The sequence below is a fragment of the Pleurodeles waltl genome, chromosome 8, assembly GCF_031143425.1.
Source record: "Pleurodeles waltl isolate 20211129_DDA chromosome 8, aPleWal1.hap1.20221129, whole genome shotgun sequence".
Classification (NCBI taxonomy): Eukaryota; Metazoa; Chordata; class Amphibia; order Caudata; family Salamandridae; genus Pleurodeles; species Pleurodeles waltl.
Window position 1 is genome coordinate 1,143,250,289 of NC_090447.1, and position 14,031 is coordinate 1,143,264,319.

Below are 14,031 nucleotides of genomic sequence, written 5' to 3' on the forward strand. Positions count from 1 at the left end.
AATGCATGGGAGCACTTCTGTAGTCTTTGCTTTCCAGAGCTGCGCCAGCATCTGATTGACAGCAAGCTGACTGGCTCTAGGAAGCTTTTCCATGAGACGGACAATTGGGCGAGTATCAGGGTCCACTAGAGGTATGGGGGGACTCTGCCAAGTGTGGGCAGAGTCCCCATCAGAAGAAGGGGGGGGCAAGGGTAAATAGGGGGAGTTCTCTTAAGGGCCCCAACCTAGTTCCCAGGGTAAGGATTCACGTCCCCCAGGTGAGAAGAAGTCTTGAATCTCTACAGGGAAGCCTGCAGAGCAGGGTCCCCACAAGTGTTATACATGTGATCAGGAGGATCACATGGAGGGAGGGGGGAGTCCCAATTGTCCCAAGTGGACACTGGCACCCACTGTTGCACAGTCACAAGGGTTGGCCAGTTTAGCGCTTGGGAAAGAGTTGGTTCCAGGAGAAGGGTCGGAGCCAGATGACATGACCCTTGTCTTGGTAGGGGACAGTGACATGATCCAGAGGACACTTGTGCCTGAGCACACTAAGAAATACAGGCAATGGGTGACCATCAGTGAACAGAGGGTGGAGGTTCTGAGAGACATAGGACCGGGGGCTTGGGAAACCTCCCCCAGAAGAACCAGGAGGAGGCTGAACCGGAGGGGGGCGCCCCAGAACCTACAGGGGAGCAGGTGGCCTAACTGGAGGATGTGCCTAAGCTGACCCATTGCATTGACAGCAAGAAGGGGGTCCCACCAAGGAGGAGTTCTGCAAGGCACAGAGGACATGCCCTTCTTCTGAGGGTCTGTGGCACCAGGCTGCAGACCATGATGCTGGCAAGGAGTCTGGATCACATTGAATCTACTGGGAGAGTGGTCTCCTGTATAGTGAGCCTAAGGTTGCTGTGCCTGGGGCAGCGCAAGTGCTTGTGGTACCTGAGCGCTTCACAACATTTCTTCTGGGTCTGATATGAAGCAATGGTATGACCAGAATACCACTCCGGTTGAGTTTCAGCCTGGCCAGAAAGTGTACTGCGCCTTTTAAGACAGGAGAGCGCGAGAGTAATGTAACCTACCTGGTAACCTGCAGACTCCAAGGAACCTTTTGAGGGTCCTACATGTGAACCGCCTCAAACCGCATTTTGAGAGGTCTGCACCGACCATGCTCTTGTCAACAGATGATGGGACAGAGGAGAAGAGTGAACCTCTTCCTGACCTCCTGTCTGCCAGAGAGCAAGATAGGTCTGTGGAGGGTGTGAACCACTCCCAATCAAGGGTGAAACTGCAAGATTTGCCCATTGGATTCCAAGATTCATTGTATGTTGAAGTGGGAGATTCCTACCACCCAAAATAAGTAAGAGTCTTTTTAGGACTTGCTGGAATTTATGGCCAACTATTGGACTGTAGTTGCCACATTGACAGCCCTGACATCCAAGAAGCAGCTCAAGAAGGTGATATGGAAATCTTTTGGTGACCTCAAGAGTACTATACAGTGCACATGTACTGAAGGCCTCAAACTACAGTCAGCCCTTAGTGGTGTAGGCTGATGCCTCAGATTAGGGCATTAGAGCAGTGCTGGATCAACTTAGTGACAAGGGTAGAGAACATCCGGTGGCAGTCATTAGTTGGAGAATACTTACCAGAGAACTGCTAGATGGCTATTGGGAAGGAATGCTGTGCCATAGTGTGGGATCTGGGGAGGGTCTGGTCATATCTACTTGGTACTGAATCATGGCAATGCAGGTTGACTGTCCTGCCTGTTTGTGTAGGGCTCTCCCATTTATGGTGTACGGTCTTGCTCCATGGCGTGTGGCCCCTTGATGCGATCTGACACCCCCTGATTGCCTTTCTAAGGAGTGACAAATTTAAAATGCTCACTCTGGCCTAGGGTCTTTAAGCCCTGTACACTTGGAGTTTGGATGATATCCTTGGGCTAGCAGGATGTGTAGTTTTATGTGCCCATCCTGCAGTCCCACAGATGCTGCCTTCGGTTTGTGGTGGGGTTGGAGCATTTCCAATTTGCTGTTCTACTCTACAGCTTCACTGCATGGATCTCATTTTTAACATCACGCTTTGGAACCAAAAACAACTATAAAGACCCGCAGCTGTTACTCAACCATGTGCACAACCTGACGCCAACAGAAGTATAAAGAATGCTATAGACACTCTGTGAGAGGCATATTCAGAACCACAACAACTTGTGTGACCAGCTTGAGGCTTTTTGCATCAAACCTCTCGTTCTGGGCTGAGGTAATGCCCCCTCTGGTCTCTGTCTGGCAAAAGCCTGTATCCCAGATTCTTGGAGTGGTTCAGTTATTCCGCTGATCTTCAAGGGAGGCTCCAAAGCTGATCCCAGCAATTATCGCCTCATAGCACTCATTGATAATGACGCTAAGCTATTTGCCAGTCTTTTGCTTGATGACCTTAAATCCTGTGCAGGTGTTGCACACATCATCCCTAGGAATCAGAGTGGCTTTAGAAACAATTGTGGCACCACAACAAACTTGATGGTGGTGGCGCTAGTGTGCAACAAAGTCTGCAGGAGCGGTTCATTGCTTTATACATTTCATTGGCTTTAAAGCTGCATTTGACAGCGTTTCTAGAGGCTCTCTGTAGTGCAGACATCAGGACTGGGGCCTGCCAGCTGACCTGCTGAGGGGGATCATGCAGCTGTACGCTAACACCTTGGTGCAGGTCACATTGGGGGATGGCACATGCGTTTCAAGGAAGATACCCACAAATTTGGTCCTGAAACAAGGCGGCTTTCTTGCCGTTATGCTTTTCAACCTATATATTGCCAACATGTCAATGGTCCTGTATGAAGTCAACTGTCATCCTCCTAAGCTGGTAGGGCACCTTATGACACATCTGCTTCATGCTGATGACTTTGTGCTGTTAAGTCAAACCACTTTCTTGCCTGCACAATTACACAGTCAGAAACAGTCTTGAAATAAATCACAAAAAACCAATGACAGTCTTCGTCTGCAAGAAAATGGTGGGCTGTGTCAGGTGGCACCTAAATGGTGAACATCTTTTGCACATCACTGAATACAAATACTTAAGCATCCTTATGGATTGTCATGGATCGTTCAAATCGCACCTTAACACCCAGAGGAATATAGCCACCAGCCTCATGCTTGCTCTTACGACACATGCCCAGAATCTCCAGGGTCCAAGCCTAGACTCTTTATGGAAGTGAAATCACTAAGGCCCACTTGCTGGGCAAAATCACTACCAAAATCTAAAAAGGTACTCTGCGTTTTGACAAAGCGAGCATCACCTGCACAAGTAAGACTTGATTTTAATCTAATAAAGCAATCTTGGGCCAGAAGCAGCACATTTCTAACTTTCTGTCATAGGCTTAGGCTTGCCTCAACAGTGGCCTACTTTGGAAGGATTTAGATAGCTCAGGACCCTCCCTTAAATGTCATCTTCAAGTCAAAGTAAAAGATCTTTTGCTCACAAATGCTTGGGAAAAACATATTCCACAGTCTAAAGCTTGCAGTGACCACAGTGAGAAGGCTGTTGCTGCATCTTGCATAGATTGCAGTCACAAGCTTGAGCCTGCCAGGCCATTGTATCTCACAGCAGCTAATTAACCATCTGAAGCACCTTAGGGGCACATCAGTGTCCATAATCATGCTGCACTTAGTACTTTGTACTTTTTTGCTTGCATGGTCAAATATGAATACTCCCAATACCTGAAGCAACTGGGGCTGTTTGGCTGCTGTTCCTGTCCCTTCATTTCTTCACATTTACACTGGTGGCAAACGAAATGAATGTCCAGTGTACAGCATTGATTCGGCTGACTGCGCATTTTGGAGCTATGTTGCGTCTATCCTGAACTGGACAACAGTGAGCATCTTCTGCCCCAATTAAGCACCAGGTTAATACTGATAACATGCCCTGTCTAAGTGACTATAAACTTTCTCTCATGAAGCCTAGAAGCATATTTTAACATGCCATCCACTGCTTTCCATTCTATTTGTTTTTTAATTGTCTGGATTTTCACTGAGGGTTCTAATTCTATTTTTATTTAAGCTGTAAGTAATCCCTCTGGGGATTCGGTGACTCACTTCATGACATTAATAAGTTTCATGCACCACCATTTTTTTTTCTAAAAGAAACTACTAATGTTGAAATGATTTTAATGAGAAATATTTTGTGAAGGTTTTAATTAACTGTACAATAAATTTAAATAAAAAACTAAATTACAGCCTCACCTTTTCCGCTATGGTGTTTATGAAGGTGATGGTGGTGGTTGTGTGTCTTCTTCACAAGGTTGAGATACATATATTCCCATACCTTGACAACTGGCTGATCAGGAAAGGCCACCATAGTCAGTCACAGACTGTCTTCAAACAACAGTCACCCTTCTTTCATCCATGGAGTTTACATTTATCAATCTGGAGTCTCATTGGATAACAACTCAGAGGATTCTCTTCACAGGGGCGATACTGGACACAGTGGCGTTCAAAGACTTCCCACCTCCAAATGAGCCCTGAACATCTAGTGTATGATCCCTGTGTTAGATGCTCAATCCTGGGCCATGGTGAGATCATATCCGGGTCTTCATAGGCTTCTGCTATCATGCATCCTCTTGGTCCTCACTGGCACAAGCAGGCCTTGCAATGGAACCTCAGTTTTTATGGACGCAACCCCGGGGCTATTTGTTGGTGAACCTATGCATGTCCAGGAGATAGTCCAGGACCTTCAGTGGAGGCAAGTGAACACTAGCTTGTCATGCAGTAGGACGTTTCCCCCCCACTCCACCCATCCCCCACCCCACCCCCACCCCATCCAGAGGTCACAGTGGTGTTGAATGCATGATCTTTGGCTTGGAGTGACTACATGAAAAAGGTAGAAATAAGAGGTCTCTGGTCCCCAGCCCTACTATCAACATCTTGGAGCTCTATGCCATCCGGCTGGCTCTGAAAGGCCAGAAGAGTATAGTTCCCTGACATTCTGAGCCTGAGCATTTGAACTCTGACCTGTCTGCTTCTCCTAGATAAACACCAGGACAAGATCTTACATCTGAATCTTCATAAAGTGCGTTTCCAGCTGTGGACATTAAGCAGTTACAACCGAGCAGTTTCAACTTGCCTGCTTAACTATTTAAGTAGTGAATGTGATTCTTGTGAATATTCACCTCTTTAATTAATCCATTTATTCAGGGTGTTGGCAGAGACTTCTGACCTGGTGTAGGCACTGTCAGTTTTATCCCCTGCAGGCCAAGTTGTCAGATGTTTCATTTGTTTCATCTTTGGCCCAGCAAGGCTTTGCAGTGGGAACTGGCAGAAGCTATATGTAGGCCTTTTTATATTTGTTTGAACCACTTTCTTGCCCTATTCAAGTCAAAAGTTGTGAAGAGGTTTTTAAAAGGTTTAAGGCACCTTTTTCTACCAAAGCATTTCATTGTTCCTCAATGGGACCTTAACCTGCTTCTCATGGCCTTGATGTCCACGGCTTTTGAGGGCTTGTACAGTTGTTCTCTACAGCTCCTTTTATTTGAAATATGTTATGTTTGTCTGAGGAAGGTGGTGTTTAATCTTTTGTCTACCACCAAAAGGTAAGTTGACATATTTTGTAGGCGGGTTGTAACTTCTTGACTACAGTATGTGTAATAAGAAATAAGAATATCTGTACACTTTTTAAGATGAAACAGATACCTAGACGCCTTGTTTTAAAAATAAATATATGATTGCTAGTTTGAGTGAATGAGGTTTAGGAGAGTCCTACGGAACTAATGAATGTTTTGTATATTGCATTAGTATTTATAATATTGACCACTTGTGTGGTTTCTGTACAATGTTTGACTGTGTGTATCTAACTACGTCCATTAAAGGACAAATATTTTCTATAAATGTGTTTTTTAATTTACACTTAGTTGTGGGGGTTTGCCATTGTAATTAAGTCACAGTCTATAAACGATTTGGAAAACTGATTCTCTCGAATTTGTTAGAGGGGTGCAATATTGCTCTTTGAACTACCACTTATCAAGCAGCTCAGCATTGGCACAGTGTCACCTCTGATCTGTCGTGATTGATGTGCTTCTAAGACCATGGAGGAGTAAAGTATAAAATGTGTGGCATCTGTATACAACTCTGCACTGTCACTTGTGGAGCGGTGCGGTTTAAAAATCTGTATCCAGTCGGGCTTTTGAGATTATTCTGTGGGTTAGAAATCTGTTGTTATAAAGATTATCCACCAGAAAGAGCATGAGTGACAATAGGTAACTTGTTCATCTGTACATGAGTGATAATAAATAGTTGTCTTTGTAATAAGCATATCCCACACATATTCATTCAGCCTTTTCACACACTTCAGGTTGCTCTTTACCGTTAAGGTCTAATATATTACTAACTTTACTATTGATTTACATGTAACTATGAATTTGTCTCATATCACTATTGATATTCTGCCGTTTTAGCTAGGTATACTGGAACTCAGATAAAATGTCTCTTGTTTCACATTTAGTGTTTGATATTTCACATAAGGTGTCCTTTTCAGTCTATATTAAGTGTTTAACCTAAACCCCTCAAGCACTGAAGTAGAGTTTGCTGTTGATACAGAATGGCTTGTGTCACCTCTCTCCACCAATCGCAATTCTCTGTTATTTACAGATCAGTAAAGTGCGTAGCAGAGCTCTCAAAGCAACAACTGGAAACATGTTAAAATGGCATTTCCAATGCAGCAGATGTCACTGGTGATAAAAAAATGTCTCCACCTCGAAGAGGATGTCTGTGTTCCTTTCATGATGGTTCTGGACCTGGGGGGCACATTTTGCTTTGCTACAGAAGGAGAGGGAACAAAGCTAAAGAATGCGAAGAATGCAGCACTCTTAGTCTGAGTAATACATTTCTTAAGGGGCTTTCCAAGTCTCAAACACAAATATACGCTTAATGTGAATGCAGCAACACACTTGCAGCCACTAAAATAATCACAGCAGTTGAATAATAATAATCAGAGAAAAGAAACTGCAATATATCATCAGTGAATATATATGCAGGGAATACAAATATTTATGCATGCACACAGTAAAGTTAGATATTAAGACTTAAAAATGTATCACCACGGGAGATTAAATCCAACATCATCCTGGTCTGCCAACGTCAAGCTGTGGAGCCTGTGATATCTGAGACAGGAGAAACTTCTCCAATGGGATTATTCTGAGCAATGCGTCCACTCTGAGAAAGCAGTTCCTTCTACCCCAGTGTCAAGCTTCCCCACCATATATACTTTAAACACAAATTAAGAGGAAGGTTCTAGAAACCCCCTCCCTTTGAGTAAGTTGAGAAATTCAAGAGCAGGCTGTACTAGGTCAGTGTTGAGAAAACACACAAGAGACTGGCCAGATCCCAAGATGTATTTCCAAGATTGAGCTTTACCCTTCTCTGCCATAAACATTCTCATCCTTGTACACTCTTATCAGTGTTGCATCCCCCATGTTGTGTTCCCTTCCCTGGTGAGAAACGCGAAAACATGTTAACAAGCTGTGCCTGGAAAAATACCTGTGCCACCAATGTGACAGCATTTGAAGCTAAGCTAAGCACAAAATGGAGTCACTGGTCAAGATGGAATCGGTAGTTAAATACAGATAGCATTACAGATACCAGCGTCCCCAATGTGAGGGCATTTGAAGCTAAGCATAAAATGGAATCAGTGGTCAAGATGGAATCGGTTGTTAAATACAGATGCCATTATAGAGCACCACAATAGTAACAGCTCCATGTTCCCCATCTCATGCCTATGCTGCTTTAAAAGCTGTTTTTATTCAGCCACCCTTCACCATCATCTTCCATTTGCCCTGTACACTTCTGCACATGCCTTAATCTTGGAGGCAGATGTTCTCCCTCAGTTCCATGAGAAACCCTACAGAGGGTGCCCTAGGAAAAGACTGGCATAAAATGTTATTCTGTTTACTTCTCGGTTCACAAGAACAGGTGTTTCATGCCCATTCTGTACCAGAAACTCTTGAATTTCTTTGTTGTTCAAAATGCTGTTTCTGAGTCGAGGCTTCCTTGCCCTGAATACACAGGATTGGATGTGCCCTGGCTCTTCAGGATACCTATTGCCATCTGATGATCCTCCAGCTCACAAGCTGCACTTCTGCTTTACAAGTTTGTGCCATCATTAACAATTTCTGCTACTTCTGTCTGGCCCTATAAGCATACTGAGTTTTTACCAATTCCATAAATTTCCATACTTGGACAGTTGGTTTGTGAAAGTGGTGTCCCAAATGTTGGTCTCTAACCACCTGGAGTTTACCCTTACCCTAATATATTGTTTGGGCTTCATCATCAACCTGCAAAAGTCCCATCTCCCCATACTCATAGGTTTAAAAATGGCTTTGTTAGAATTTCTCAATACTTACAAAAGAGTAAAAAGTGTTCCAAGGATTGCACTGAGGTCTCGTTACAGGGACCAGTTAGGACAGAAGCATCATTGTATTGGCCAAAGAGAAAGCAGAGCTGTGACCTAATGGTACCCAGTCAAAATGTAGCTAGGAGAGCCCTTTCTCAGGGGCTGTTAACCCAAGACAGATATGGTTCTAGGTTTTTCACCATTAGCGTAATGCATAATCCCGCAGTAAGGGTTTCCCCATGTCCTCCATCTCCATAGTTGTCTCACAGTAACTCCGAGAAAGCTTTTTGTCTTAGTGGATATCCACTTTTGTTAGCAAATGGGGAATTTAACTAATTTGATCCATCCAGTTGAACATAAAGTAACCAAGGGATCATGTGGTTCTTCTCGCACTTCAAGCAATCTAGGATAATCTACAAATTAAGGGAAGTATAATTGTTTGTTCAAACTGTAACCCAGAGCAATAGCGGTGCAGCCTTAATTAGATGGGATACACATAGGATATCTAGTTTCTCGTGTAGAAAGAGTTGAGAGGTCGATGGAGGAAGGCCTAGCAAATGTCTGCAAATTTGGTTCTCCTCTACCTGTAGCCTGGCAACTTCATGGTAGTCCCACACTCTAGCACCATACATTAAAACCTTTTGCACGTATACTTCTAGGAGAGGCAGAACTTATTTGTTACCCACTCTTTTAGCAAAATCAAACAGGGCCCAAACAGAACGGTTAAAATATGTGCACCTATTGGGTAAACAGGACAACCATGAACATTTAGAATCAAACGTTATTCCTAAATATGAAAAATGAGTGACCTACTCAATGTGCCTTCCCTTGATGCAGAAATGGCTTGCTTTGGCAGCTCTAGGATCAGAAATCATATATTTTATTTTAAATATGTTAGTATCAAGATTTAAGTTGTCTATAAAACAGACAAGTTCTCAATTGAAATCCTCAAATCTTTAGGGGTGCCTGACATTAAAACAGCATCATGAGCATAGAGCAGAGCCGGAACTGAGGTTGAGTTGATCTTAGGCATATCCTTTCCTGAGGATAGCAGGCAGGAATTCAGCCCATCTACATACAAAAGGAACAGGATAGGTGCTTTGACACACACCTCGCTGCAATTAAAAGGGATTGGTCCACTCGGTTCTGGACCCATGCATTACTCCATAGTTTAGTGCCTGTAGAAAATCAACTAGGCCATTTTCAAGTGCTGGGTCTAACAGGAGTTTCCATAATTTACTACGATTTACTACGTCAAAGGCACAGCGTAGATCCATAAAAGAGAGACCCAATACCCCCCTTTGATTGTTGTGAATTTATTCATAATCATATCAAGATTGAGGTATTGTTCTAGAGTGTCAAGCCCCTCTCTAAACCCACATTACACCAGATAAATCACTTGGTTTAGCCTAGCCCAGCTCTCAGTCCTACAAAGGATGAAATGCCCAGTAATTGTGACTGTTGAATCTAGTAAAGAAACTTGCCTGTAACAGCAAAGGCCTTGTCTACAGCTTTTATTGTAAACAAGGTTCTCCTTAAAAAGATACATTGGAACCCCATCAGACCCTTAAGGCCTTCCTAGAAGGGCTGATGCTTAGTACCTCATTTACATCTAATCTGATTTTCAATGGAAAAACTACTTGTGGTTCTAAGTAGCTACTATCCATAGAGCCTGGATAGGAATAAGTAGATTTAGAGTGCTTTATCCAGTGCGCTGCACTAATGTTGGTCCCTAGTTTGTTGATCTGGGATTCAGAAATTTTAGGTTGATTTATAATTTTCCAGAAACCTCTGGTATCCTTAATTATGGTTGCTTCATCAAGCTACTCCCACATTTCAAGTTTAGCTGCCTGCTTTCTGAAGCCAATGTTTTTTTTTTTTTTTTAACGAGCAGTCAGTTTTGCCCTATCATTTGCTACAGATTTGCTCAGTGACAGTATCCTAGTCAATGCTGTCTAATCAAGGCAAGTTCTTCCACTCTTTTCTCCCGGACTTCAGTTGGTGAATTTGCCCTTTCAAGCTCACAGTGGGATGTACCTTCAGTCCTCTGTAGTTGCAGGCCACCATTGTTAAAGAGAACTTCTCCATTGACTGGCAGGCTCATATGACTGTGCAAGGCATTTGAACTGCTAAAGTTAAGGGCTGTTTGACTAGTTCTGAAGGTGCTTCTTCCCTCCATCTCATGGTGTGCAATGCAGGTTATTTTAGTAAACAGTACCACCATCCATGTTTTCGACTGACAGGGTAGCATGGATTATGGGATCCAGTGTGAGAGTGGATGCCTTCGGTCACCTGTCATTTTAGGACCATGAATGGGAGCTCTATCCCAATGTTTAGGACATGATCTCCACCCATCTGTGATGCCCATGCATAGATCTCTTTTCCACAGCTCCAAAGACCAAATGCTATTTTTTTTTCTCCCTACATTTCCCACCATGTGTTTCACTAGGGGTGGCTTCTGCCCCAGGAGAATTTGGTACACACGGATCTGTTGGAACTCAACACCTTCTTCCCCTTCCATACAGAATACATTTGCTTGTGCAGCAGTATGATTAGATCCTCCACCATAATCCTTACTCTTTGTCTTCATGCCTGATTGAGCAGTGTCAATTAGAGACCTTCTGCTTTCCAAGTGAGGTAGCAGATATTTTCTTGGCTAGATGACAGCTACCAAGTAGATATAGGCAGGCTGCTGGTTTAAGTTTGTTTCTCTGTGCAAGTCCACCTTTTTTAATCTTTGCAAAACACATCTTTCTGACATTCTGCTTTTTATGCATAACTTTCAAAGACAAGCTTGGAGGATTCAATAGTAAAACGTTATTTGGTTGCCCACTCTGTATGTGTATGCCTTCCTGACCAGTCTTCTTTACTCAGATCACTCTTACTTGTGTTGTTCAAGAAAGATATATTGTGTGTGTTTCTGCCCAAGCTCTTTGTTGTTCCACAGTGGGGCTTTAACCTAGTCTTGACTTTCCTCATGGCATCACTGTTTTAACCAGTGCACAGTTGCTCTATTTGTCTTTTTTACACTTAATATTGTTTTCTTTGTAGTAATTACTACAACCTGTGGGGTCAGCAAGCTGCAGGCCTTGTCTGACGGACTTCTGTTTACTGTATTTTATCCACACAAGCTAGTTTTATGCACTTACCTACTCTTTCTGCCAAAGAGGCTGTATCTGCCTTCCATTTGGGTCAGTCTGTCATGCTTCTTTCTTTCTTCTCCTCCTCACCCTTCCAAGGAACAGACTGAATATGATGCTGGTGCACCAGGTGGCACCATATATGGGTGAATACCTTATTCTGTATGGGCAAAGCATCAGTTGGAGTAGCGTGGCCACCTGGCAGCACTACTGCAGAGCTCCTGCTGAGGGATACGTTTTAGGATCCAGTATGCCACCGATGCCACCTCTGAATGTTTATAAGATGAGGACTCTGAAGAAAGATATGCTATCCACCATAAATTTTGTTACTAAATGTAACTTTGTCTTTTCAAACAGGAGCAATAAAGCATACAGAATATACTTCCACTCCAGCAAAACCTGTAACCGATACTTAATCAGAAAGATGACATCTAGCGTTTGTCTGTGTCCTCATTGCTCTTTGTTTTGCTTTTTAGCTATGAAACTCCTCAGGTCGCTTCGCACTGTGGAATTATGTTGCGAGAATGCATTCGACATGAACCACTTGCTAAAATCACCCTGTACTCCGAACAGTTCATAGACTTCTTCAAGTATGTGGAGATGTCAACATTCGACATAGCTTCGGATGCCTTTGCTACATTCAAGGTAAATTATGCAATGCCTAGTTCTTATCATTCAAAGGGTTACTTCTTTGCCACAGCCTTCTCAGACATGTGTGATGACTTTTCTTAAGAAGCCTGCTTTTTTGTCTGAAGGTGATTCACCACCTCGGCCTTTAGGATCTTAGATGGAGGAAGATATTTGCATCAGTCTCTCCTTTAGTTTTGGAACCAACAACTTCACATTGCTCAAAGTGCCTTTAGTTCCTGTAGCTTTTCCAACAATGGGCCTTATTAAAGGGTGTGAGGGACTTGAACATGCTTAAGTTCATAGTTCGTTGTGCTGCCATGCATATTGTACAGTGAGTTAAGACTACATCTCTTTTGTGCTAATTAAAGGGAGGGGCTAGGATTGTTCTATCTAGGACAGTGGCTGATGTGTTGTTTTACTGTTAACTTTCAGTACTTTGTACCTTGAATATATAGCATCTGCTGGTTACCCACGTATTAAATGGAAGAACCATGTAGTCACAAAATTCTTTTTACTGTATGTGTCTTCATTGTTATTCCCACCATGTGCTGATTATATCCGTCCAACCAAAATACGATTAGAAGATTATAAACTTCAGGTTATAATCAAAAAAGGCCTAACCTTAATGCTGATTTTGGGCAGGGTCCATTGGTTTATGCTAGACACAGAAGACTACAAATTTAGATGAGTCAGATTAATGAAAATATAAATAGCTAGCTATTTTGAGATTCTAAAGACTATAGCATTTCGCCCCGACCCCCCAACCCCCCCACGCGCCCGCCATGATCACGACCCCATCTTTCTCGTCTTTCTCTCTATTCTCAGCCTTTTGTTCATTATTCTTCATGTTATGCTGTTGTTGTACTCCCTGTGAACAATACGTTTCCAAGATTCTTCACTCAAATGCATAATAGTATCTACATCACTAAGTGGACATTAATGAGGAATCTGTTTTGGAATAAGTAGGAAAAAAAAAATTGTATTATCATGCTACCCTGGAGTGCAACTGTAATCTTTTTTTTTCTTTTTTTTTTTTCCTCTTCACTGTTGAAGAAACAATAAAAACATATAAACAAAAAAAAGACTATAGCTTTTTAATATATGGAAATCGAGTCCAACATATGTAATGGTTTTGTCTTCATGTCATGCATTAAAGAACATGAACACAAACAAATGTAATCAGTTCTATGCCATATGCCAATGGTTTGGTCACAAAAATGTAGATGTCTTACTAGGAAGTAGGCAATAAGCTAACAATGCAGTGGCCTGGGTCGAACATAGCTGATTGACCTTATAGACTATGTATTTTGTTGCCTTTTTTTCTGTTATAGATCTCCTCTCTGCCTGTCTTTCATTCTCAGAGGTATAGTCATCCTATTTAGACGTGCATGCCCAGTTAGCGGGTTACTAAACTCTCCTTGGAAGTCCTTGAGGCATACACAACAACTGGGCTAGGTGATTGATGAGCCTGTTATGTGTTGACCTCCTTTGAATATTACTGACAACTACAGCTAATTTCGCGATTAACTTAAATAAACAGAACATGCTTAGATTGTATTGTATTGTATTGGAGCGTTTGTAAAGTTCATCATAAACCTGACGAAGATGTGAAGTGCTCTGAATTTCATTGGTTCATGGGAATCCTTTCAGAAAGAAGTGTCACGGAACTTGTGTTGTATGTGGTTGACGGACCTCATTCAAGCAGTCATTGAATCCCACAGTTTGGCTATCTGGACGGGGAAGGGGATTGCGCTAGTTAGACTAATTTTGAATAGAAGGAACAGTCAATAAAGGGACAAGCTTGAGTTTTGTTGGTGGAAGAGTGGTCCTGTCCTCTTAATTCCTCAGCAAGCTATAGATATTACTTTGAAGGTGATTCTTCTGACTATAGTAAGCCAGTGTGGGGTAAATA

At 42.6% G+C, this 14,031-nt stretch overlaps 1 protein-coding gene across 6 annotated transcripts in view; it reads left to right on the plus strand.

Annotated features, from left to right (window-relative positions):
* CAB39L (calcium binding protein 39 like) overlaps window positions 1-14,031 on the plus strand; it is an 803,103-nt gene that overhangs the window by 459,585 nt on the left and 329,487 nt on the right. For all 6 annotated transcript variants that reach the window (XM_069205367.1, XM_069205368.1, XM_069205370.1 and 3 more), the window contains one exon: window positions 11,966-12,134. In XM_069205367.1, coding sequence (XP_069061468.1) covers window positions 11,966-12,134 — 169 coding nt within the window. The remainder of the gene's footprint in view (window positions 1-11,965; window positions 12,135-14,031) is intronic.